Here is a 25,372-nt window from a genome sequence, read left to right as displayed (position 1 = left end):
AGAGCAAGGCCGCCGTGAAGGAAGCGAGGGGGCAAGGAAAAACGGCCGGAAGCGGAGCGCCGCACGATTTGTCGGAGTCATGTCGCCCGACGATTTTTGTAGTATCCTGTTTGGACACCCCCTAACCTGGGGTCATTGACGTGTACCACGCAATAGGGATAGGGAGGGGGGATGTATACAACGGGAAAGGGGGTTTTGACTATGCGAAATGTTATTCTCCAGGCAGGGAAAAGACTCGCATAGCCAAAGGGGAGAGGGAAGCAAAGATGGTGGATTGAGATGGGTTGAATAAAATATTTTGGCAGTTACTAGGGGAAAGCGCCAATCAAATCATTTGTAGGGTAGAGGGAAGGGGGGGGGGGGCAAAGCGTTGCTAACACACGGCTAAAACATGGTTCAAAGTAAACGTTCGATAAAACGCACAAGTGATACACGACCACACGGCTAAAACATGGTTCAAAGTAAACGTTCGATAAAACGCGCAAGTGATACACGACCACACGCCGGTACGATGCTCATCCAGATCGAAACGGGCAGAGGTAGGGATTGAACCCAGGATCCCTGGGTTCTGCAGCGCGAGCTTTTGCTCCACGTGCTCCGAGCTGGTGTCGTCTGCTACGGGCCGACTTCTTTTTCGCCTGAACAAAAGTTTGTGGCCAGACGTCGAGAAAACTTAATTTCTTAGCTTTTTCACCCTCCGAGAAATTACAGTTTACCATTTTCTTGCCCAAAACAGCAATAAAAGGAAATAAAAAAAAAGGAAATTTAGATGCTGATTTTATGCATTCCACCGAGCGATTGAATGAAAATGGCAGCCCCTTCCAGAGTGGGTGTGGCAACGAAGGCGCCGGAGAGGAGAAAAGTGAAGGAAAGGGAGGAGAGCGCCGAAGGAGCGAGGAAAATGGGAGCAAACAGGAGACGATCGCCATTTTGACGCAACACTTGTAGGCGGAGACCACTATTGAGGCTCCGCGGCGTCTGCTACGAGCTTATTTCTTTTTCGCCTGAATAAAAGTTTGCGTTCAAACGTGGAGAAACTTCATTCCTTAGAACCGAAATTCGGATGTCGATCCCATGCATTCCGCCGGGCGAATGAATGGAAATGGCGGCCCTCCCAGCCCAGCTGGAAGCAGCCGGGAGTGCACGCGCACGCGCTCACGCCTTCCGCTCTGCTCCGCGGGCTGATTGGTTCACTCGGCAGAGGGGCGTTACGGCGGCGAGATCACAGACTGGCCACCTTCTCCCCATATACGGCTCTGTGCGTAAAACTTGCGCCGCGTGGCGCCAAGTTTTACCGCTCATGCGTTCCCTGCTTGTGATGCGCAACATAATTAGGTGCTCGAGGAACAACCGTCCTTATTCGCGCACATTTTCAACGACGCGCGACCGGGCCTGCCAGGGGCCCTAAACCGGCAGTGCCCCTTCCGGGAGATGCGCAAAGTTTGAGTGAAATTTCGGCCCCCTTTCCGGCCTTGTTCATAACCTCTCTATTCTTCCACCGTGCTCTACAGCAAGCCAGAGCCGTCTGGAGCCAGCTAGCGATTTCTCTAGACCAAATTTTATTGCACGGTGCCGATAAGGACTACAATGTTCCACGTCTGCAACACATCCCTCCACTCTGAAAATAGCCACCATATCCTAAATTGATAGCACCACCCCAAACGGTTTTTAACAGAAAAGCTCAGGAGCTCCAGTATCTGACAAAAATTTATTATGCCAGCTTTTTTTTCAACAGTATTGTTTACAAGTTACGCTTGCACATCACCCACAATACCAAGCTAGCTCACACTTCAACAAAATCTACTGCAATGTATCACATATTATGCAGCAATAGTCTATTATGGCACTGCGCATCAGCACTGCCAAGCATGTTTCTTGCTATTCTAAATTGAAAGCCCTTTAGCATTTCTTCTCACAAAGACGGTTACACCTGCGACAGTCTGGATGCACTACAAATACCGCATCTCTACAACAAACACATACGTCTGCTGAATGAAGACTGAACAAGTAACATCAAATCTTTTGCTGGTGCTCAATTAAGAATCACTATACGGATTCCTTTCCTTCATCTCTGGAAGTATGATTGGAGTCCCAAATAAATAAGACTGCCTACATGCTAAGCACTCGGTGGGAGTGATATTCACCACTAATAGGAATACTTGTATGAATTATTGAACTTTGACTTACTTGCAATAAGACTTCGGAAGTCTAGGTAGTGACAAATCTTACCTAAAGAAAATCCCCGCCCCCTTCCCCAAACTTCTAAAAAAAAAGAAGCTCCTCCTTACAAACCATTCTTAGCTTCACCGTCTGACAATCGTGTGACTTCGCCCTTTGCCTCGTACCATTACACAGTCAATCGACAGACTAACCGCATACTGCCTTTTTTGATGGCCTATCCTTGAAGCCTAGGATCTTTACTTCTGGTAATTGTAACGGGACGAAATTTTAGTTTGGATGTCGGTTCTCCTTCAGTTGACTACACCCTGCAACTAGTCACTACATAAGCTGCACCTTAAAGCAACGACACTCCGGCCACATTGGTGTGCAGAACCGGTGTTGCTATTTATCGCCAGGTTTCGCCAACGTGCCTAATGGAAGATGCGCTTTTTGTCGCCTTACTTACTAAATCAGTTCACAATAAAGGCAAAACAGTGCGGCAACGACCCGAAAACACCGTGTGCTCCTCTGAGCACCAAAATGGCGGCACGTAAACAAACGTCAAACGACGTAAGTGGACGAATGACAGTCGCGATGGCGCGGCTTTCCAACGACTCTACCTGCAGCCCAATTCCTCTCCTTCGATTCCGTTGCGAGATTTTTCCAAGCAAGAGGCCGTACGGGGAACGACGTCTCCCTGTGGTCGTGCGGCACGGCACCACGCGACCCCCGTCGTCCTTCGGATGGCGCTCCTAGCTGTGCGGAGTGTGGCACTCATGGGGAAGTGCTCCCCTGCGTGGGTAGAAGGTGTGCCTGAGCGAGTAGTTGAGGAGGTTGGTCACGTGAGACATGTAGATGTCGGAGTAGCGGAACAGGCGCCGCGAAAAGTAGGTCGGGTTGTGGTGGGTGCGAAAGATGCTGCCGAAGTTGGCGTTGAACAGGGACTTGGTGGTCTTCCTGCAGAGGAGAGCGAGAAGACCTCTTCAAAATGTCTCGCTGATAATGCTACTAGCATCCAGAAGCTTGGACAAAGATTATGCAGAGCTGCTATTTGACAATATGCCAGACTGCTAATTAAAAGCACTGTTGTTTACTGCTTGGAAGATGTGAGAAGTACTTTGTTTTGTATTATATAATTTCTTGCTTTCAATCTTGCAATTATTATGTGCCCTGAAATACAGCGGAAGCGCCCACTATTAACGTTTCCCAAACTTTGAGTTCTGCGAATTGTATGTTAAGTGCCCGATTTGACCGGACAGCGCCCGTGTCTAGATTAATCCAGTTTTCAGTGAAAGTGGGGTGTGCGCTCTCTCGGGATTTTACGGTAGTTCTTTTTGCTCAATCTAAACAACTGTCAATGTTGTTTATTGCTTTTTTTTCTTTTCACTGAGGGAAGTTTTGCGTTACATATAATTACTCTTGCGCAGTATTTTTATTTATTTATTTTTGTCTGTTCACCACTGCTGTGTACCTGTAAGAGGGAGGCTGTTGACCAGACAACCTGCTTGGACAGCTTTCTTCCCCAGCCCACCCCCACCATGCTTGTACATGGTGAATAAATATTATTATTATTACTAAGTAAACAATGATATAAAAAAAAAAAGCTAGATTGAAAATGAGGTATATGGTTTAGGTAAACACCAAACAAATATCCAGTCAACAGGAGATTAAAAAAATATTTGAAAGAAGTGGTGTACATGTACAGCCCCGGACAATGTGAGCTGAAGCACTCGATCTGGACTCTTGCTACGCCTACACTTTTCACAGGCTCAATTAGTACCTCTCAAAGTTTCTTTAAAAACTGATGTAAGCAAAATATGACAGAAGCTTACCATGATGATTTTAAACAGAGACTGGGGCAGAAGGAGGAAACTTTTTTACAGTTAAAGAGAAAGTAACAGGGAAAAACAGCATCTCTCTCTCTGTTACTTTCTCTTCAACTGTAAAAAAATTTCCTCCTCCTGCCCCAGTCGCGGGTTAAAATAATCAAGGTAAACTTCCACCAGCTTGCCTGCACACTGACTGTAATTTTGTTACTGAATAGAGGACTGCTTCAGCCCATATCGTCGGCTGTAGTGCTCGAACGTGACTTAGTCACTTAAAGGGAAGATGGGGCACTTCTACATTTGAGAAAAAACGCTTTAATTGCGTTCATTTGACCTTCAGAATAACAGATATCACAATTATATTTCAATGCGACGCGCCGGAGAGCCGTAAGAGCAATTTGAAAATAGGGCTGAAGCCCCGCCTCCCTAGCCTTGGCAAGCCAAAATATCCGTCGATGACGTCACGGACAGCGACTGTCTTTCGCGTTTTTCTCGCGTTTAACAATACTTGCGCGGCAAATGGTTTTGGTATTCGGGTTCACGAGGTAAGAATACACTAGAATTCACTTCTAACTCATTTTTTTCAAGAAGCTCCGTAGCTTCCCTTTAAAGAGGCAGGTGCGAGTCACTTTGACAAACTAGTGCACGGAAGTTATTAACGCTCATAACAATAGAGTGGCTGCTGCTAATGCCAACATAAGAAAAAGATTCCTATTCACGATTATGGTGACAACTTGATGCTGTTGATGAGAATTCCCCTAATGCATTGGTTATAATAATAAAAAAAAAAAATACTTGTTTGTTATTTTTTTAGTAGATTCCTTAAAACAATTTTTACATTGTTTTCAGTTATTCAGAAATATTCCTTACTTCACATGGCCACATAGGTGCTTACCTAAGCTGATCCCGTTCTTGCAGCAGTTGTTCAATGAAATCTTCAATGTCATCGTGATCCTTAAAAAAAATAACAGCATAGCCATTATTATATACTATAGTGCTACTGGCTGCAAGCATTGACCACTCGCCATAGTATCCAGAATATTAGTCCGGAGATCATACACATTTAAAAGTTAAAATTTTACACTGTGTGGACTACCTACAGGTGCAAACTATACAAGGATTTTGTTTTCAAGACTTTTCATTATGACGATCTTGATTACTTTTTGGGATAACAGATTATGTTTGTGACGATTTCTGTATGACATAAGCTTATGCTAATAGAGCAGACATTTTTAAAGGTACACCATGTGTAAGTAGTTTTTTACATGTAAACTATATGCACCAAGTGCAGACAATGCATCGGGTGATTGAAAAGAATTGAATTGAAAATGTGCAAGCTCACCTGCATCTCCTCAATGAGGTGCTGCAGAGACTGAAGCCAACTGACAGTGTGGCGAAACTCCTCTGAGTTGAGTATCTTGATTTCATGCTGGAACATTTTGAAAACAATGCACATTAAAGAAGACAACATTTCCACAGACTAGCTATTCGAAGAGTTTCAGTCAGGTTGAAGTCAAATTCACCATACTAAGCGCTGGGAAGTGAAAGACCAAATACGCTGAAATTTCTACTTACCGGAAAGTACCGAGCAGAAACCACACAAAACCGCAAGATGAGAGCGAAAAATTAAAGAGTGGTGCTTAATCAAGCCAAATCTGGGTACGCACTATGTGCTCTGGACAATTATAGAAACAATGCGTGGAAAAGAAAGGCCACACACTCACTCGGTTCAGTGAAATTTTTTTTCAGCCTGCAAAATTTCCACAAAACAAATCTCTGCCCAGGAAGAGTTTCACAATCCATTACAGGGATTTCTCTCATGGAGCCTCATAAAATTTCAGTCTGCAGCAGATAGTAGTCAGCCTTTGTCTATAAGTGTCCAAGTTTCAATGTGAATGCTGCTAATCAGGACTTAAGATTGGTTATATTATTGGTGATACACTATGAGTGCCACTCACAAAGCAACCGGTGGAGGAATGTCAATATGATGAACAATATGACACTAAGAGACATCGCTCCTTCAGAGTTCCTAATGTTATTAACAAGGGACATCTGACTTCTGTGACAGTCACACAAAGTATATTAGGGTTCTTGTAGGCATTGCCGGCCTTGTTACCTTCTTGTATCTCCAATATAATCAAAGTCCATAAAATGTTACAATCAATTTCACATTTCCCCTCACCTTGCAAGGTTAAAATGCAGAAAAAAATACCAGTGATTCTCCAGCAAATTCCAATCTGCTAAAATAGTAACCTATAGTAGATCGGCAATCAGCACAGAACGAGAGATCGTTACAAAGAGTGTAGAAATACGCGAGCAAAGCTTCAAAGAACGACGCGTCGTCCATTGATGCCACTTCCTCGGAAACATTTCTTTCTGCCGAACAGGGTGGTCTCGGTACCAACTAAACAGTAAAGCGGACGCACCGCCAGTTCCCAAATGATAGCTCCCGTCCTCCATCCGTAGTTGAGGGTCAGGTCGGCAAGGTCGCTGTAGATTTGGTCCCCAAAGTATAGGACGTGGTTCCCACACCAGCCTGTCATGGCTTGCAGCTGAGTGACAGTCCCCTGTCGAGAACACAAACCAACAATGCTACTAAAACAGAGGTTTCTGATTTGAGCACTTTAATAAACACTAAAATAAAGAAAATAAAAATGTAAGAAATTTAAATAGAACTCAATTTTTTTTTCTTCACAAAAAAAATAAATAAAATTAGGTATATTCAGGTTGTTAGATGTAATTTCGGTGGGGGTAGCCCTGCTCTAGATGCCACCCATAACGAAAGGTGCCTAGCTAGCTAAGCACCGTCTCTCAGCTCTTATTGGTTGGAGAGATGATTGATGTGCGATATGTCAGTTGTGAAATTGTTTCTTTGTGCCATAATACTGTTTTATTGACACTATATTTACGTTTGAGAGACAAATAATCTAGATAGAGCCATCACAGTACTTACTTAGTACCAACGTTACTAAAACACTCAGTTGGGAAACTCGCCGTCGAAACCTGGGCCGCTGGCGTCCACCGAGACCGAGCTAAATACGACAACAGCACCACTCTTTATCATTTGTCTGTACTGTGGTCACATTGAGCTTTTAGAAAGCATGTTTTTGTGTAAAAACAAACGGAAAACTCTTTTTGTATGAATATTTTTGGAGTTTCGTACAAAATGAAGGGCGCGTGATGTTTTTATAATTTTTAGTTTGCAAGGTTTTGTGGAACAATTAATATTGTTTTTATACAACCAGGCCTCAGCAGTGCTTTCAGGTAGCGCGTCCCGACCTAGGTGCATTTTAACTTCGGTAGTAATGCGTGGCGCGTCCGCTGGGGAGACAAGGGTGGCACCCCTGTAACCTCTTCCCTTGTATCTGTTTCGGCGCCAAAATGGCCGATTAAAGCCAAAATAGAAGTAACGTGCAGTTCCTAGAGTGGCCGCTGCAAGAGAAATGGCGGCGTTGTGTTTGCCATTAGCTCGGTTCTGGAGGACAAATCGGGGCGACTTTTTCAGAGCAGTCTCTATGGCAGTTTCCCAGCTGAGTGGTTCTAGTAACATTGCTTAGTACTTACGATAACAAACATGGCTGTCTGCATTTGTGGCGTGCTTGTCGAGCTCCTTTATTTTTATGTGTGAGTTGTTTTGCATTCACCGAGGCGTTTAGAGGAAGGTCTCCTCAACCAATCTAGTTTGCAGCAAACAACTGTCGCAAGTATGTGCCTTCGGAAGTGCTGTGCGGGTACTTGTTTTTGTATCGGAACTAGCCTAAGCCTAGCGTTCCACATCAACTATTTTGCTTGATCTTGCTTGATTGGTTTGTTTGCGCGTGTTGATGCTGAAGAAAGGTCTTGGTTCTCGTAAAAATGGCACCGCTGCTCTGTGAATTGTGCAACCGTCGTGATTGCGACCATGGTTTCAATACCAAAAAGACACTTACACAGTAAGAATTTGTGAGCCATTTGGCTGGAGGCAATCGGGCATTCACCTCGCATCAGGTTTGTCCAGGTATGTTACCGTCATTTCTCTTCGGAAGGAAAGTAGCTTCAAGTTTTTCAATGCACTTGGCCTGCCAAAGCTCTTGCCGTGAAGAGCAAGCGATCAGATCGTGTTCGGAACTAGCCTCGAACCAGGAGTAGTTAGTTCCGCACAACCACGGAGGGCGCTGAGGTATCAGGTCCCTCCTCGGCGGCTACGGTGTCGGAGGCGTGGCGTGCTCGCCTTTTTTGTAGTGTGGTGGTGTGGTGGTGGTGTGTGGCCAGTGGCTGGCCTTGTGCTTTGCCTTGGTGCTGTGTCGATCACAGGTGCCACCATCGTGCAAGAAGGTGCGCCTTAACCCGAATAATAATATTATAATAATAATAATAAAAGAAGAAGGAAGAGAACACAAATTTACGAACTCTGGCGACTTGGTGGCGGCAGTAAGGTACAACAAAAAGCAGAAAGTGAGGGAATGCGGGACCACTGCCATGAGAAACTACCGGAGCGGTCGGTTTGGGAGGGATCCTATACTTGGGTGCCATCTATACCCGTGCGAGTGAAGCGCGCTCGGTGTGGCCGAACATAATGTGGTCGCCGTGTTGGACAGAGAGTCATCACCTAGATGTTTCTTCCACCGTGCTCCCGACAAATAAATATTCCCATTCTGGACAAGTGTCGGAGCTCCTCCGACAGACCCATTTCTCGTTTGCAATCATGCATCAGGCGCCTCCCGACAATTTCAACTTGCGTCATCTTTTATCGGGTATGTAAACTATGTGTATTTAGTTTCTTGTGCCTCCAACAGGTATTATAAGAGGCACAACATATTTATTTTTGCTAGATGTGCAGACGGGCATTTTTTGCACGTTTTTAGGTGTTCAAGATGGCAGGCTTTACTCCATCCGTGTTTTATGGACTGTGCAGTCTGCAAAGACAGGAAAGTGAAAAGGCAAGGACCTGGGAATTTTTTTCTTCTCTGAAACCTGCACTTGACACCCTGGCTGGCACCCCGGCATTCATTTTGAAAAGTATCCTACGCTGCACAAATACTGCTAGTACAGTTCGATAATTCAAATGAAAACATTCGGGACAATGCAGTAATTTCAAACTGAACATAATGAACATAGTATATTGAAGAGTTGAATCTGAAGTCAGTCATTGATGTGATCTTTTTTCGTTTAAATTATTTCTGACTAGAGGAGCCTACAAGTGGAAAACTCACATGACCCCAAAAGGTTAATTGTGCATCATGACGCTCTCCTACCTTGCTCGCAAATGCCATGGAAAAAAAAGAAGAAAAAAGAGGCAAGAACAGAAAAGCTGAAAGGACTGCATATTTATTTTGTTGATATTTTTTTAGTCCTCTGGGTTGCATTTACCGCACATTAACAGACACTTGTATTGGACTGTAAATTGTGTATGATGGAACGCTAGAACACAGCTTTCATGGTCGCATCTTGCAAGCATTGGAGCGTTTTTAGACGGGGGCGGAATAGAAGATGGATGCAGGCGATAACGGACGCCGGTGCATCGCTTTCATGGCCGCGTCTTATGGGCACGGCAGACGACGATAGACGGTGGTGGAATAGCAGATGATGCCGGAGGCTGCCGCACGCCTGCTCGCACGACTAGCAGACGGTGTCAGATGCCAAACTAGATGCACCGATTGTTGCGACAGGTAGCCAATCCAGCCAAGCCAATCCAGTAGCAATGAGCAGGGCCACTGATCTGTGGGTGGGGCTTAGAGTGGGCCATGACATCCGCCCTAAATTATGTCTAACAACCTAAATATTGCACAAAAAAATTTTTTTCATGGAAAAATTACGAAGTACTATACATGTCCCATCCAAACCTTAAAAAAAAAGTATATATATATTTCTTTTTTTCTTTTTCATTTCAGTGTTTCTTTAACTGACTCCTTCCAATGTTGTGAATGTTGACTCACACATTTGTGTCTGAGCATGATCGAGTGCGTCATACTCGCTAGTAACTGCTTACAACCAGTAGTGGTAGTAGCAGAAACACATCTAATATCATTTTCTGTATATTTCTTAAACCTTTTGCGCCTTTCTTCCACCATGGGACTGAAATGATTCCGCAGACGTCATGAACAACCGTTTATCAAAGACCGTGCGTCGATTTTGTGTGCCAAACACCTTGAAACTTTCAGTCTGGTCATATGCAGATCAGAATTGTTCCAGGGCCACCTAATAGGTGCGGCCAGCCAGTTAGAAGTGAGCACGACACACTCGGATGCAAATGCACGAGTCACCCTTGGGAAGACGCAGGCTGAGAACCCTTGTGACAGTTGAACTGATGTGAACGTGTTGGGAAAACGCACTCCGATAAAGAGAGTTTCTCACGATTGACCACGTGGCTGAAAGCTGCCACAAACCGAAATTTCACTGCACACCTATGGATAAGTACCAATGAATCTGGCATTACGTAGGAACTTTATAGGTTAGTTTATTTAGCTCCCGTGACATGCGACATTGCTCGCACCTTAAGACACACGAGGCTTTGAGTTATGGGAAGTGGTACAAGAATGATGTTCTATTGCCGGGGAGGTGACATTTTCGTCAAGTTGTGTGCTTCGAAGTGCATGAACGTAGAAATAGCGAGAAATAATGGAGGTCTGAAGTCTTGTGCCTGAGACTGTGGCACAAAACATGCATCTGAAGTGGCACTCTCATTTAATTTCAAGATTTTCCATTACGTGGTACAAGTGTAATGCCGACTGTTCTCTTCAATGCACTCAAACTTACCGGTCAGAATCCTCCCTTGCAGACGACGGAACATCAAATAATTATCACAAAAACATGCCTGGAACCCAGTCGTACACAGGCACAAACTTGCAGTACAGACGGTGCATCACGTGGCAACACAGTTAGCCAAACAAAATGAAAAAGATACGCAAGGGGGACGGGTGAATGAAAAAAACGTCTAAGGAAAATGCTGGTAAGGCCCTCCCTGTACCCCTAGAAATAGAACTGGTGCAAGCGGACATTTAAGAAACATGGTGACATATGGGAAGATTCAGTATAGGTTTTACAAAAGCATGCAGTGTTAACCGTGAAACATGGGCTGAGCACTCAACACTCAGAAAATATGCATGCCAAAAACAAAAGCAGTTACCTCGATGTAGACCTTGTTTTTCTCGAGCTTGGTGACACGCTCCCAGAGCTGACTTTTTGTCTCGGGGTCGTAGATGCGAAACGGCCTTCAGAAATGCAAGGGACGAAAGGAAAACGTCAGTTTTTATCAAAACAAGAGCAACTTGTCTTTCGCCAACTTGCATCTACAAGCAAGAGGGAACGCACCTGTGCTGGTCAGTGAAAAACTTTGGCTTCCTGGCTTGAACAATGACAACGTCAAAAAGATCCTGCCAATCGGCGCCGATCATGTACCGCATGCCCACGTCGCTGAAAAACGAAAAGATTTGACACACTGTCCCAAATAAGTGTCCCCTAAAACAAACCACTTAACCTCACTGGCCAGATGTAAAACACCTAGGTAAGAACATCATATATTAAAAAAAATAGCTGTTGTGAAATCCCATAAGGGCACTAACCCAAAATGAAGAGATAAATGGTGAAATACATGAGGTGGGCTATCCTTGGGGGATGAGGCAGCAAAACTTTATAAAAAATTAATGACAAACACAGGGGCAGTTGGTGCCCCTGTGTTTGTCATTAATTTTTTTGTTTTTTGTTTGTCACACAGGGGCACCCACTAAAAACTACGGAACATGGGAACCAATAACCCCAGATCACCGGCACGGCAAATTCGCGTTTCACAACACGATTAAACACGCGGGAATTCACTACAAACGCCCGTGTCACAGGAAAGGATACAGCAGACTACGGATGCAGCAGATTTGGGTTTCATGGTGCGATAAACACGCGGAAACCGGCTACAAACTTGTGTGCCATCGGAATCAATATCACGTGCGCAAGTCGCGGACAAACAAACGCGGGACCCCACTGCGAACGCGCTTGTCACTCATATCGATACTGCAGGTCGCGCAGGTGAAGCGAATCCAGTCGGACATTGTGTGATGTCCGACGGAAATGGGGGGGGGTGGACAATGTTTCGTCATTTTTATGTTAGGGATGTTAAGCCAGAAAACATGAGGTGGTTGATCTCTTGGGAGAGGCCACCCTTACAAAATTTTACAATAGCACCATTTTATAAGAAGTTACTTTTCAAATAGTCTACTTTTCTACTTAGCACAGAAGCCCAAACAATGCAGTTTACGGAAGAGTTATTGAATGACAAGGCCGAGAAAAAGCTTGCATGCAAAAGAAGAAAGGCAGCCTGGCTGGTACACTGAGTATGAAGTTCATGTGCTCTGAAGCAATGAAATAGTAGTAGGCTTGGGAGAAGACAAACATCTGAAGAACATGTTCAAGTTGGCACTCTCCATAGGAGTGTTCCTTTCCTCGGTAACTGGGTTTTTTTTCCATTGGGATGGAAGCTGGCGGTGGAGAGAGCGTTGATCTTGCACGCGTCTCTCGGTCCGTTGCAAAATTCGAAATTTTGAAAATTGCTGCTGCGCATAGTACAGGCCGGAGAAGAAAGAGGTACTAACACGAATTTGAAAGGGCTGTTGGTGACCAAGAACATCTGTTTTTTGGCATTTTTTAGCCTCTCCAGGAATGTCATCAGCTCTGCAGGCTTCTCGAGGTACTCGCCTGAAATTGATACAAACACAGTAAATTACTATCATAAAAGCACTTTTCTGAGCTACCCAATCTAAGCACATTTCCAGAACATCCAGGCTTTAGCCTTTCCAGCATGTTAGCTTTTATTTCTAAATTCAAGATAGCCATTGAGGAAACAGCGAATGAAGGTTATGGCAAAAACCAACATTAAAATCTTCTCGCGCTCCCCAGTGGGGTGACGTCACGTGTTGCAGAACCTGCAAGTCGAGCAGGCGGTCTATAAAACAGAAAGAGTATTTTGTGAGTTTTTCTTGTTTAGCTTTGCTGTCATGAGCTTCTTCAGCACTCATTTCACACCACATAACTTCTTGTAAGCCCTCAGAAACAAGCTGTACCGCTCCCCTATTACATTTGACTTCACATTTTCGGTGTTATCAGTAGAGCCTCTCAACCTCTCGGACCAAATATAAAAATTAATTAACTTTGCGGAAAAAAATATTTTGTGAATTGCAATTTGGGTTACTAGTTCAGATGTGCCTATTAACGTGCTGAACCAATTTTGAGACAAATCAGTTACTATCAATATTTCGCCTTTAATAAAGGGACGCTAATCGTCTTCACGTGCCACGGCGATGGATGACAATCCTGAAGAATATTCATAGGTCACGTGTGTACCCAGTGTGCGTCAGAGTAAGGACAGGACACCTCCCTCGTTACTTTGCAGGAGGTTAGACCCTGCCCTAAATAAACAGTGTCTTTTGTGGCCACGCTTGTTTATTATTTGTGATTTTGACCTTGATTCATTATTTACGGACAACTCACATTATGGACAACTTTTCTGGGAATCCAGTCGTCTCTCCTATTAGCGAGACATGATTGGATTACAAAAAAAATATTCAATTCAATTTTTGCAGTATATTTTTAATACTCATATTCGAATTACAGTTAAAATTTTGATATTCACATGTCTCTACCATCGGTTAAAATCAAATATCTCTAAAGTGCTTCTTCTTTTAGCTTTAAGAGAGTAGGTAACCGAAACGAAACACAGAAATTGCCTCCCATTTAATTCACTTTAAGCTACACCAATCTAAGTTCTGCAACAATGACAGCCATTGGTGTGGCCAAGGGATAATATCAGACCCTGATAAAGTTAAAATAACAAGCCATGCATATACTCACTGATGTTTGATTCAGTCAGAGTGCTGTGAATCACTGGGTGAATGCTTGAGATGGCATTCTGCAGGAAAAAAAAAAATTTTAAAAATTGCGGAAAAGAAAAAAGATGCGATCGAGGCTCAGAGTTTGTCCGCAGCATGGAGCGTGCAATCTCAAAAAAACAAGGCCACTTGTAAGTAACAGGCTACAAAAGAGATTGTCGCAAAAAGTTACAGTACAACCCAAGGAAAGAAAAAAAAAGACGGAAATGTCAGATAGTTCGATAATTGGTTTAACTTGCATGTAAATTGATAATTGAGGTTTAATTGCTGGTATGTACAAGCCTACGAGAGGATGACTGATACAGGTAGCAGTGTACTATTTGATTACCGTAGTCGGTTAAAGCTTTATATGATGCAGAACTGTTCAACCTCTTATTCACTGATGGTGCAATATTTAAAGGTTAAGATACATCAGCTTCTCATTAGTAAGAGTTCTGCATGTTATAAACAAAGTTCAAAGCTCAAAACTAGGCATGCGCAAACAGTGGATTTTAAGTTCGAAGCAAACAACGGTTTTGGTGAATATTCTCGAATCCAATATCGAATAGCTTCTCCAAGCCTTTCATACCATACTCCATGCTTAAACGAAAATTAAGCCAAACTCGTGAATGCTGCCTCCAAACCTTCCACTTGTCTACTTCTAAGCTCAGTTAATTTTAATATACTATATTTATGAACCGCGGCATGCAAGCAACAAATCTGGCGCAGCTATACTAGTCAAGAAATAATGTGCACAATTTATATGTGGCTCCCACGTGATGTTTATTCTGGGTCGTTCCTCCCTGTTCTTTCCGAGAGAAACGAATTTGGTGGTGCGCAGTGGTAGGCAGCAGTAGGTATGCGCTTAGCAGCAAGGCGACCACAATGACCGCTGATGTGACTTGAATGCAAGCTATGTATAAGCAATAATTTATCTCCATCTCTAGAACCCTTCCTTCCCGGTGTTATATTTTTAAAAAATTGGGTGGTTAAAAATCGGGCAGTATGTTTCAAGCTCGTAACCAGGAAGACATCAGGTTTGTCTAAAAATTATTACGGAATTTGTTTCTTCTTTTTGTTGTTGTATTACAAATTATTAAATATAATTCACAATAAAACTCACAATTCACAACAAAGCACACTGACCGGGTTTTATATTTTATACACAAACAAGTCAACTACGTATTGAAGACAGGATTAAAACATGGTACAAGAGCTTACCTGGTCGTTTTGGTTTTTCACGACTTCTTGCTGACATACTTTGCAATTTTTCTAATTTTTCTTTTTTCAGAAGGTGTCACTGGAGTAGCTACTGATTTGCTGATTTCCTGCACGCTTTGAACCAGTTCTGTGACCAAGCTCCCCTTTTCTATGGCAACATGCATAAAAATGGTGGTATTCACTTTCCAAATTCAGGGAGAAATGGGGCTGAGCCCGATTTTCAAGCCACGTGTTCGGGTGTGTGTAAATATTAAGGAAATATCTGGTTTCACCCGGAAATCAAGGACCCTACTTGTATCACCTGCAAGCACTCAAAGCAGCGACTTGGAGCACCCGGCAGAAACAGAAACCTATAATTTCGAACCCTTTGAGATTGCACTGAGTCTATGGGAGGATTTGCCGCTCAAAGCCACTGCATGCTTCCAAGCACTCCCTGGATGCAGCACTGACCTGAATGTCGAAGAACAATATCTCCGGGTTGTAGGCGATGTTGTGTCGCTCAAAGTACTCCGTCACGTTGGACAGCAGGCAGATCTCGGGAACAGAGAACAGGTCGTTCAACTGCTTCATCCTGGCACCCTGCATGCACATAATCAAGACCAAAACATATTTACCGAAACCCCACATTTCGAAAAAAAGACGTCGAGCCAGCTCCAAGTAAGGTGTCCATCACAGAGAGCACGGGAAAATATCTTTTGATTCTGTCAGTACCTCGAATGCCTGTAACTAGTATTACAAGCGCTGCATACCACAATTTTGCTTTACTATAAAAGTTTTCTAATGCTGGTATGGGTGAATAAAATGCTAAAGTAGCGAAAATTAAAAAGAAGGAAACGAAGACTGAATTTGCAATTAAGAAATTATACTGTTATGCATGGATACAGTAAATAGAAGTTGTGGTAAGCTTGTAAGCATATAAATTACTGATTATAATAGCAGTGTTTCTTGTACAGTAAATATAGACAGGTACCAACCGGAAATGGCACCAGCCAGACATGGCATCAACCGGAAGTTGTACCAACTAGAAATGAAGACCCCAGCCGGTCTTGCCACTTTTCAGTGGCAAATCTGACTGTGGATATGGTACCAGATTGTTTTATTCTCTGCCAGAAAAGTAGCAGCATCTTTCTTGGAAGTGTAATATTCAGTTTCTGAATTAATAATTCAAGGTTATAAAATGGCTATAAGGGCGTTGTTGCAGCTCACGAGCAAATGATGAGCCAATCCAATGGTAAACTATGCAGCAAGAACTGAAATTCTGAACTGAAATACCATCGAGCACTTTTCCTTTATGCAACCAAACGACAGTGAGTCTTGGTCTCAAATCCATTTGGATCCACCTAAAAATCTGCCTCCTCCGCCAGTTCTTCATGTTCCAGGGTAAAGTGAGGCACAAATTATCAGTTCCCGGTGGTGCTGCTTGACTAACAACCCCCTCACAATTATAACTACCGTAAAATTCCAAGAGATGTCCCACCCTTGAAAGGTAACCTACACCCCTGTTTAGTTTGATTTGCTATTTTCTTTTAAACACCGAAAGATAACCCACTCCTAGTAATCATAGTGGTCAGATCAATGATGATCTCTGCGTAAATGTGTCAAGTTAGCTATGGCGGGATAAAGTGAACACTGCTGACCGGGAAGTACCGTCATCTTTGCTTCAATGCCTCTCACCACGATAATGAGTTCGGCAGGGACGCATGATCTAAAAGTAGCATTTTTTCAACTCTTCTTGATTCCACACCGAAGGTCAGCCCACTCCTCATTTTTAGCAAATCTTCTCTCGCTTATAGGTGGGCTATCTCTCGGGATATTACGGTAAGAAGGTTGGCAGTGGGGCACACTAAGGAATGTAGTATTACTACACCGTCAACATTTCTTGTACTGCCTTTAAAGCAATGCCGAGTGCGCGAGAAGCTTTTGGGGCCTTTTAGGAGGTGCGGCCATCACCCGGTGTGAAATAGTCAAATATTGGTTAAAAGTAGTGCGAGAAAATTGTATTCAAGGGTTCTAGCAGAACATGACTGGCATCATCAGTAGATGAGAAGACTAAAGAATGAATTATAAGAAGCGTGATCGTAATGGCAGTGATGTGATTAGCCTAAGCCATTTTGGAGCACCTTTCGGAGCAGCCAAAACAGTGTTTTGGAGCAGCAAATGTGGCCTTTGGAGCAACCAAAACAGTGTTTTGGAGCAGCAAAAGTGGCTTTTGGAGCAGCCAAGGCAGTATTTTGGAGCATAAAAAGTAGATTTTAAAGCAAATATTCTTAGACAAAAAAGAAATAGTTTTAAGTGTTGTACAAACGAAGGGCACTTTGTGTTGTGTTCTGATGTGACGTGTTGCGACGGAACTCGCTGCTTGTGTGTTTACTGCTGAGACATCCCACAAGTGTACAGTGCTGTAGGCATTGCCGAGCAACTCCGAAAAACGTAAAACAATGGATTGCAAGTGTCCCGGCTGATGCCTTTGTCGTGCGATCATGTTCGCATGCACGTGAGGGCAACTACAGCAGGCGTGCAGTTGCGCGTGCTTCGTCGCGCCAGCGAAGACAACGGCTGTTCGCTCAAAACCGGAACCATGCCACTCCGCTCCGTCGCCGACTGATTCCCAAAATTGTATGAAAAATGTAACTGTCGAGCCTACGACAAAAGAAAGTCCAGCGGCGCATGCTTGCCAGGCCGGCAAACAAGGTACAAGCTAAACACACAGTAAAAAAAACTACCGCATCTCCATGTGGTGAATGATGTTGATTGGGGCGAAGCTCTGGTGGTGCTTGTCTGCGTAGACGCTGAGCCGCAGCATGCCGAGCCTTTCGTTCGTTTTCATCCATGTCACGCTGCGGTCAAATGCTCAAATGCGTATATAACCACGTTCCATACCACACATTCTCTTTCTGACATGGATGAAAACGAACGAAAGGCTCGGGATGCTGCGGCTCAGCGTCTACGCAGACAAGCACCACCAGAGCTTCGCCCCAATCAACATCATTCACCACGTAGAGATGCGGTTTTTTTTTTCCCTACACGGAGCACGTGAGCGCGTGAGCTCAGGAGCAGGAGCACGTGCACCCGACGGCGGACGGACATACGGACATGGCTAGCCCCTAAGGAGCTTCGCCCCTAAAAAAAGAAAGAACCTAGGTGTATCGATGCAAGACATCGCGAGCCAGGGTCAAAACATTCTCGAAGCGCTTTGTGCAACGAATGAATTCGAGACAAACAAGCGTGCTGTGCGGGTTTAGCAAGCAGACATTGCCTTCTTTGCTTTAGAATGCTTCTCTTCACCAACTTTCTTTCGCGGCAGATTTTTCACGTACCGGGGTCCCTCTCGAAAGAAAGCCCACGGAGAAAAACCTAGGTAATCAATCCTTCGACACAGCAGTCTTTGAGTTAGAGGAATTTTTTTAGTAGCGTATGATTTAAACAAGAACAGGAATGTTGATGAACATGCGGCGGTATTTAGTTGTAGTGACGTGGGGACGGCAACACCCGACCTCGTGCTACCACGATGGCTGGAATGCAGGGACCAAATATAGTTTTCCCGCGATCGTTGCTTTCAGGGGCGAGTGCTTCAGCTCACAAAGTAACTCCCGCCATGCAAAAACGTGGTTTCGTTTCACAACCTGACGGCATGGCTGGTACCTGGCACACTAGCGTATGAGCGTCCGCACACACCCGCGTCTATCGTTAAAAATATTTTTAAAAAAAGATGCGAGACGAGACCCACAACACGACAAGGTCGCGAGACGGCGGGAAAACCATGCAAGACCGGATGGGCCATTGATGCAGGGCACTTTGTGTCGGGCAGCCACTTGCGCCACATAACCCACGCATGCTCAATTACGGTCTCAGTTTAGTTTCTGTTTTGAAAGGCGACCGAAATTGGTTTTTTGGTGCAGGTTTGGTGCAAATTACCCATATTTCGGCAAAATGTAGCAGGATGTAGAAGGGGTTAGCCCCCTGGCGCAGTTTGGCGCAATTGGCGCAGCAATCACATCACTGTAATGAACCGTGCCCGGCCTTTCCTTAGCCGTCTGTGACTATGGCGCATTGTGTCTAGATGCAGCTTTATGGAGGGACCAAAACTTGCCGATTCGGAGCTTCCACGGATCATGTACTGGGGGATGTAGGAGCCGCCATAGATTTTGATTGTTTCCTCGCTGGTGAGTGGTGTCAGACCCCTGTTGAATGTCACAATAGCATTTGTGAGAAGAAATATGAACCGCTCCCAGAGAAGAATATATCCGGGCTCAAAACGAAACAATGACAGAACCGTAAGCAACGACATTGGATTCGAATGTCGTGCACTCTACACAAAGAATAGTGACAAAAGTGTGGCACAGGTATACTCGCAAGCAGCGCACAGAGGAAACAAGCAAATATTTCCTTCAGCCTCTCCTTCATGGCTGTGGGGATCACTCCAGGGTGACAATAATCGAATGTGGCTCATGAATTGGACACTGACATTGCGTGGGCACTCAGCTTGGGCTCCGTTACAATTAATGCCTTTACAGACACTGGGGATGAGGCTTGTGGTCTAATCGCTGCAGAGACGGGAATAGCCGAACTCTAACCACATCCAGAGCACAGCATGTGACCTGTACATTGCCAATCCTGGCATGTGGAGCGACAAGCAACACTGCCGTTTGATAGGTTTACCGTTTGTTGTGGCAGCAAGTTGAGGAAGTGAATGCTGCAAATTTTTTTTCAATATTTTTTTACGCAACTATTTTTGTGTAGGGAAATAAAAAAAATCATGCACATCTGCAGGTTATGAACATCAATGATTTGTTGTTGTTTTCTCACTTTCAATGAAAGCGAGAAAATCGTTTTATGGCCAATTTAATAATTTAGAAGAGTGTGAGGAGTATTACAACAAATCCAGGAGCAGACTTTACGTGCACTGGGATTTGGGAATTGTAGCTGAGATTTGAACTGAGAGTGGTTTTGAATGTGCCTGTAAGCACTCTGATGCGATTGACCTAGCCATTTTCCCCATAAAAAACCCATAAAAATATCCATTTATCATTTAAAGGAGAAAAGTGGAAGAAGCTGGGGGGAGAAGACTGGTGTCAGAATTGATTGACCCATCTTTTGTAAAACGTGAAGCTGGTCAAGGATGGGTCCATCATCGATGGCACATTCAGCACTGTCACAAATAGCTTATGGTTGGTCAGCATAGATTAATTGCTTTGTTTTTCCTTACTCATCAGCCCCCTTCATAGAGAAAACAGGCTTTCATTCGAGTATAGAGATGGGGAAGGAACCTTTTATTCCGGTTTTTATATTGAGGCAGAGTGCACGTGAAAAGAATTTGTCTATTGTTAGATGCCATGAATCACGTAAACCAACCAATCCTTAAAACAATGAAGCTCTTAAAAGCACCTTTAGTATAAAAAAAGAACAATGAAAAAAAGTGGCATCATGCTGTTACCTGTAAACACTGCAGAATTGAATTTGGTGAAACAGGTCCATCTTCATCAGAACACCCTTCATGAAGAAAAGCAAAGGTCTTGTGTGAGATGTGCCAGAAAGAAAAAAAAGTGTATGGAGAGCGTAAACAAAGAGTACATACCTTCTTCATGTCGTACTGCAACCCTCGAATTGCAAACCCTGGCCTGTACTCCAACTGAGCGATTTCCTTGGGATACTAGAAACAAAGCAATACCATTTAGACAGCCATTGTATCATTGAACGACAATGCCAGAAGTTGGTGGCACCAAGACGTTTAGTTATAGGTGTTCCAACTGGTCTGCTAGCATTTACGAAGGTATGGTATTTGGCCTGGAAGTATATACCCTAGCAACAACTTTCTCGGATAAGCAGGAGAAGACTATACTCTGTTTTACTTTATGATGAACCACAAGCCCTCCCAGCTTATCCAGCACCGTGAACGTATCATGTAACTATGCGCTCCGTGCGTCACTGCGCCCCTACCGAAAGTCACGTGGCATTCCCACGGCGTTGAATTGGTTCCGATAACTCCAGCGTCTGGACTGATTCGTCTTATAGTGAAACGGAATATCTGAGAAAGATTTACCTTGAACTTGTTGATGAGCCAGTCCCTTCCAAGGTCATAGATCAGGTAATGAAGGGCCTCGGTGTACACAGCCAGTGTGTAGTCGTAGTCGAAACCATAAACTTCGATCTGGGAAATGTCCAACTCATTGTTTGCAAACACACCGAATGGGTTGACCTCGGGAGTGGGCAGGGCTGTGCACAAAGAAGAAAACCGTAAGCACACAAAAGCATGCTTTTCTCACAAAAGCAATCACTTGAGAGAAAAAATGACCATGAACAGCTTTAGGATGCACAAACAAGATTTTGATTGAAGCTGTAAAATTTCACACGATGCTCAGAGTACACGAAGACAAGGTCTCATATGAAGAATTCTCAATAGATGTTTTGACTATAGGGCTGTGAATTCTGTAGGTGACAACGTAACTTTCGCCTTATTAACTTAGAGCCATTGAGGGTATCATTCTCTATGAGCTGTAAAGGCAAGTTTGTGACTCCAGAGGTATATCTGGAAAGACGTTGCATGCACCCGAATCGGCTCGTCTGGATTCTGGTTTGTTTTGTGGATAAGCTTTTGCACCAAACAGTGGAATACTTTCTCCTACCGAAACCTGATGCAGCACTTGTAATCATCTGTGAAAACCGACATATTTGAGCTCGTAAGCATAGCAATATAATTTTCCCCATAAATTTACTGAGTAAGTCTTCCTGGTCACTGCAACAGCTGAAGTTTCAAAGAAAAGGGGAAATTCTGTGAACTGAAGTACAAACAAATGCACTATGCACACCCAATAAAGAAACTTGTGGAACCACTAGGATGCTTATACATATCGTGATTGATGTCTGACATCCTAACTTCCACTGAAAGGGCTGCATAATCACATACTGTTTGAACAAAGCCTTGAACTTTTACCAGTTATATACGGAAACCTACTTTCATCTTAACCAGCAAATGACTAGACGTGTACAGAAACTAGCATGCTTGGCCCATGCGGCCCACGACAGATGCTGAAAGAAAATGCTTTCATGAGTTGAAAACTCGGCATCCGACGCTGACATTGACTGATAACAGACCGCTGGAATTCGTGTGACCTTATGCAGTGTTGGGTAAAGTATGTATAAAAAGTACTTGAAGTAAAGTACTACAGTGGAATCTCGTTAATTTTAGCCGGAGGGGGACCAGAACTTTGTTTGAATAATGGAAATTTTGAATTACCGGGAGTTTCCCTCTTAGAAACACATGGGACGGAATCTGCATGTTAGGTTGAATTATCCGCGAGTTTGAATTAGCAAGGTTCCACTGTTTAAATACAATGTACTATCAAAGTAAAGAACAAGTAGTTTTTAACACAATCTTCCATGATGCCCTTTCATTCCTCTATAACTGGTATGCACTGACCTGAGGGAAATCAGGGGCTCATCAGTTAGTTTCCGAAATTGCGGCGAATATTGGATAAAGTCAAGTGGACACAGAGTAGTTGTTTTACTGTTACTGATATACTATTTAAAACAATCAACCATTACTTCAAAGAAAAATTACCAGATGACGTCTCAAAAGAGGATAGTGCGTTTTCACCTGACGGTGCATATTTTTTGTTAGAGGAAAGCACCATTTTGTGATAGAAATTTAATAAGTCAAAATTTGGGGAACATACTTTGAAGTCAGGAGATGTCTTTTGGTCGGAAAGTACTAGAAAAATGCTTTAAGTACTAGCACATACTGAGAAAATGTACTTAAAGTAAAGCACAAGTTTTCTTAACCTACTTGTAGTAATTTAAGCACAATGCATTTATGTATTACAGAACGGTGACCTTATGGGTTATAAAAGTTCTGATTGCCTCATTGTACTCTCTCTGTTCTGACTCATTTTCCAACTTCTGGAGGTGGCTGCTTTTTGTATTTTATCATCATGCTTGACGTGTCTCCATGGCATGCACTGAGGATGCCTTCAATAAGTTACCTTTTCAGCAAATCAACATACCTGTCATTCATAATGCACGACACCGATACTTTGTCTAGACACGATTTTGTATTCTTGTTTGTTTTGACTAGCGCGTCTTTATTCTCACTAACTTAATATACCCTTTTGGTTGATACCATAATAAAATACTTTTCCTTTTTATCACACAAAGCGTATGCAGCTTTGTCAAGGGCTGCATGCATACACACTTTTACATCACATTTTTTAAAGTGTAACTCTGCCAAATTCAAAGAAAGGAGATGCTTTCTAAGTCGACACATTGTCGCAGATAAGCAATGCCACTCGAGACATATGGATGTAGCTCGGAGAAACGAGCTAAACACAGCATAGACGCCGAAGCACTCATCAACAAAACTACCATTAGCGTCGTGAAAAAAAACAAAAAAAGAACTGTATTTTTAAGGTTGCGAACAGCGTAACTGCGTCATCGGTTCATGCGACACTGTGTTAAAAAGAGGTCAAACGTTTGATAAGCTATAACAGTAACTACGCAATGCTTTATAATCAGAGTTGGCAACTCCAACAATGTTCAACCGCGAGCTTTAGCAAAACCAGAACCTCCGAAACGGTACAGATGAGAAAGACTGAGGTTAGACGAGCGATTCCGAGTGGCTGAAGTAAGTTGACACAGAAATCGCTACGCACCCTCGCATGCCTGTTTTGCACTGAGGTACTTTTCGAGCAGCGAATTGGGCGAGGGTGCTGTCTCTTCCAAGTGTTCGCTGCCTCCCCTGGACGACCTGTGCACCCTACGAATGGCGCTCGTCGGGTGCTTCGCCTCATGTCGAATTAACAGCGCGGTTTGGTTGAAATTGGGAATACATTTGCACAGCAGACGACGAGCCGCCATGATCACGTTGAAATTTGTGTGATTGTTGAAGTTGACCCGGATTGGATAGCTCCGGATTAAAATGAGATTTGTTGTCTTTAGTTGCCAGATCAAATTTGAGGAAGTGTCTGACCCGTCTGACGTGGGGGGTAGCCTAAAAAAAGAACGGACCAGTTAAATATTTAGTTATAAGACGTATGTAGGTATGAGGTTTCATTTTACACCTACTTTAGATTGAAAAAGGACTAATTATGCGCCTACTCAAATAGCTGCCTAACACCAGGAACTGCTTACCGGGAACAAATTTAGAAAACCTGTCATGAGTAATAATAAAATGTAAGATGAATATAACATACAATGCAGCTGATAAATTACCAGAACATCAAAAGCACTACTTCTTATGACAACATACGTAATAAATAAGATTATTGTATAAATACCACTTTCAAATCGTGTATTTCAAGTCCGGCATGGTCTAGTGGTTAGGATACCTGGCTCTCACCCAGGAGGCCCGGGTTCGATTCCCGGTGTCGGAACAAATTTTTTTTTTTTTTATTCATGTGTTTTTGTTTGTTAAAGTATTATTATATATTTTCGAATGTACAAGTTTAATGCGTCGTCGGTTCACCTTTCTGCGCTTCAAAGGCATTTTGTGATGTGATGTCACAGTGCTGCACTCCGAGCAGCATTCTGACGTGCTGAGGTTGCCATGTTTTGAGATGTACCTGATGGTCGCTCACCGTTCATTGATGTTAACACTTGATGCCCAGTTTTGCACTAATTGCCAGCCTGGGAATGATAATAATATCTCAGAGAGCGATCTTGGACATGACCCACTCAGGGCACCTTCAAAAATTAACCTTTCGTTTGCATTTTCTGGGTCAAGTCCTGTTCTCGAAGTGATTATTCTATCTGCCATCAAAGTAGCCATCGCCAAGGCCCACCAAGCTTTGGAGAACGCAGCATAAAAATATTGCACCTTTTGACCTTCATCTCAAGTAGGAATTAGAATCTTGCGAGTGGAGAATTTTGTAGATCATCGCACGGTCACGGCGCCAGTGGCCTTGACTGCGCAGCATAAACTAAGTGCAGCTTTAGTGCCGTATGTTGAAAATTGCAGCCTCCCAGACCCCATTCTTCTCTTTTGTGCTGATAAAAACTGACATTTTACCCAAATTGACGGGAATTAATAACTGCAATACTGCATCAGCAAAAAGAAAGTGGCGCAGTTATAATCTGCATCTCCGGGAACAGAAATATAGAAACAGGTATTACAAGTGTACACCATTATCACATATATACACGTAAACTCTTTAAAGCGACTTTTCGTTAGAAAATGTTTCAAGATATATGTCTGAAATAAAAATCTATCACAATAAAAAAAAAGGGAAGAAAAACAAACAAACAGTGCGTCTATGCTGGGGTGCCAACTAAATCCTAGAGCTAACCCAATCGGTCGCTGATTGTCCGCCCTCTTGGTCAGGTGATGCGATGTCGCAATGC

The 25,372-nt window shown here is 43.4% G+C and overlaps 1 protein-coding gene and 1 non-coding gene across 2 annotated transcripts; one reads left to right on the top strand and one right to left on the bottom strand.

The window, feature by feature from the left end:
* Positions 1-1,689: 1,689 nt before the first annotated feature.
* LOC8036544 (5'-nucleotidase domain-containing protein 3) lies at positions 1,690-23,957 on the bottom strand. Its single transcript, XM_029988334.4, has 14 exons — positions 23,686-23,957; positions 21,081-21,253; positions 20,616-20,690; positions 20,475-20,530; positions 19,131-19,221; positions 15,491-15,619; positions 13,803-13,860; positions 12,548-12,650; positions 11,277-11,378; positions 11,092-11,176; positions 6,413-6,553; positions 5,329-5,415; positions 4,882-4,940; positions 1,690-3,117 (listed from the first exon to the last, which is right to left on the bottom strand). The coding sequence occupies exons 1-14, from the start codon at positions 23,888-23,890 to the stop codon at positions 2,913-2,915; spliced, it is 1,569 nt and encodes a 522-aa protein (XP_029844194.3). The 5' UTR covers positions 23,891-23,957; the 3' UTR covers positions 1,690-2,912.
* A 376-nt stretch (positions 23,958-24,333) lies between these two features.
* Positions 24,334-24,405, top strand: Trnae-cuc. Its single transcript has one exon. It is a non-coding gene; the product is annotated as a tRNA-Glu (tRNA).
* Positions 24,406-25,372: the final 967 nt, after the last annotated feature.

The sequence above is a fragment of the Ixodes scapularis genome, unplaced genomic scaffold (assembly GCF_016920785.2).
Source record: "Ixodes scapularis isolate PalLabHiFi unplaced genomic scaffold, ASM1692078v2 ptg001624l_1__unscaffolded, whole genome shotgun sequence".
In the NCBI taxonomy this organism is placed as follows: domain Eukaryota; kingdom Metazoa; phylum Arthropoda; class Arachnida; order Ixodida; family Ixodidae; genus Ixodes; species Ixodes scapularis.
Note: the sequence above shows the minus strand (reverse complement) of the source record. Positions and strands in the feature narration are given on the sequence as shown.

Coding starts and splice junctions, on each gene's coding strand:
- LOC8036544 (XM_029988334.4), bottom strand. CDS start 23,890: ATGGCGGCTCGTCGTCTGCTGTGCAAATGTATTCCCAATTTCAACCAA. Junction 20,691..21,080: donor GGCTCATCAACAAGTTCAAG/GTAAATCTTTCT, acceptor CTTTGTTTCTAG/TATCCCAAGGAAATCGCTCA. Junction 15,620..19,130: donor TCCGTGGAAGCTCCGAATCG/GCAAGTTTTGGT, acceptor ATGTGCATGCAG/GGTGCCAGGATGAAGCAGTT.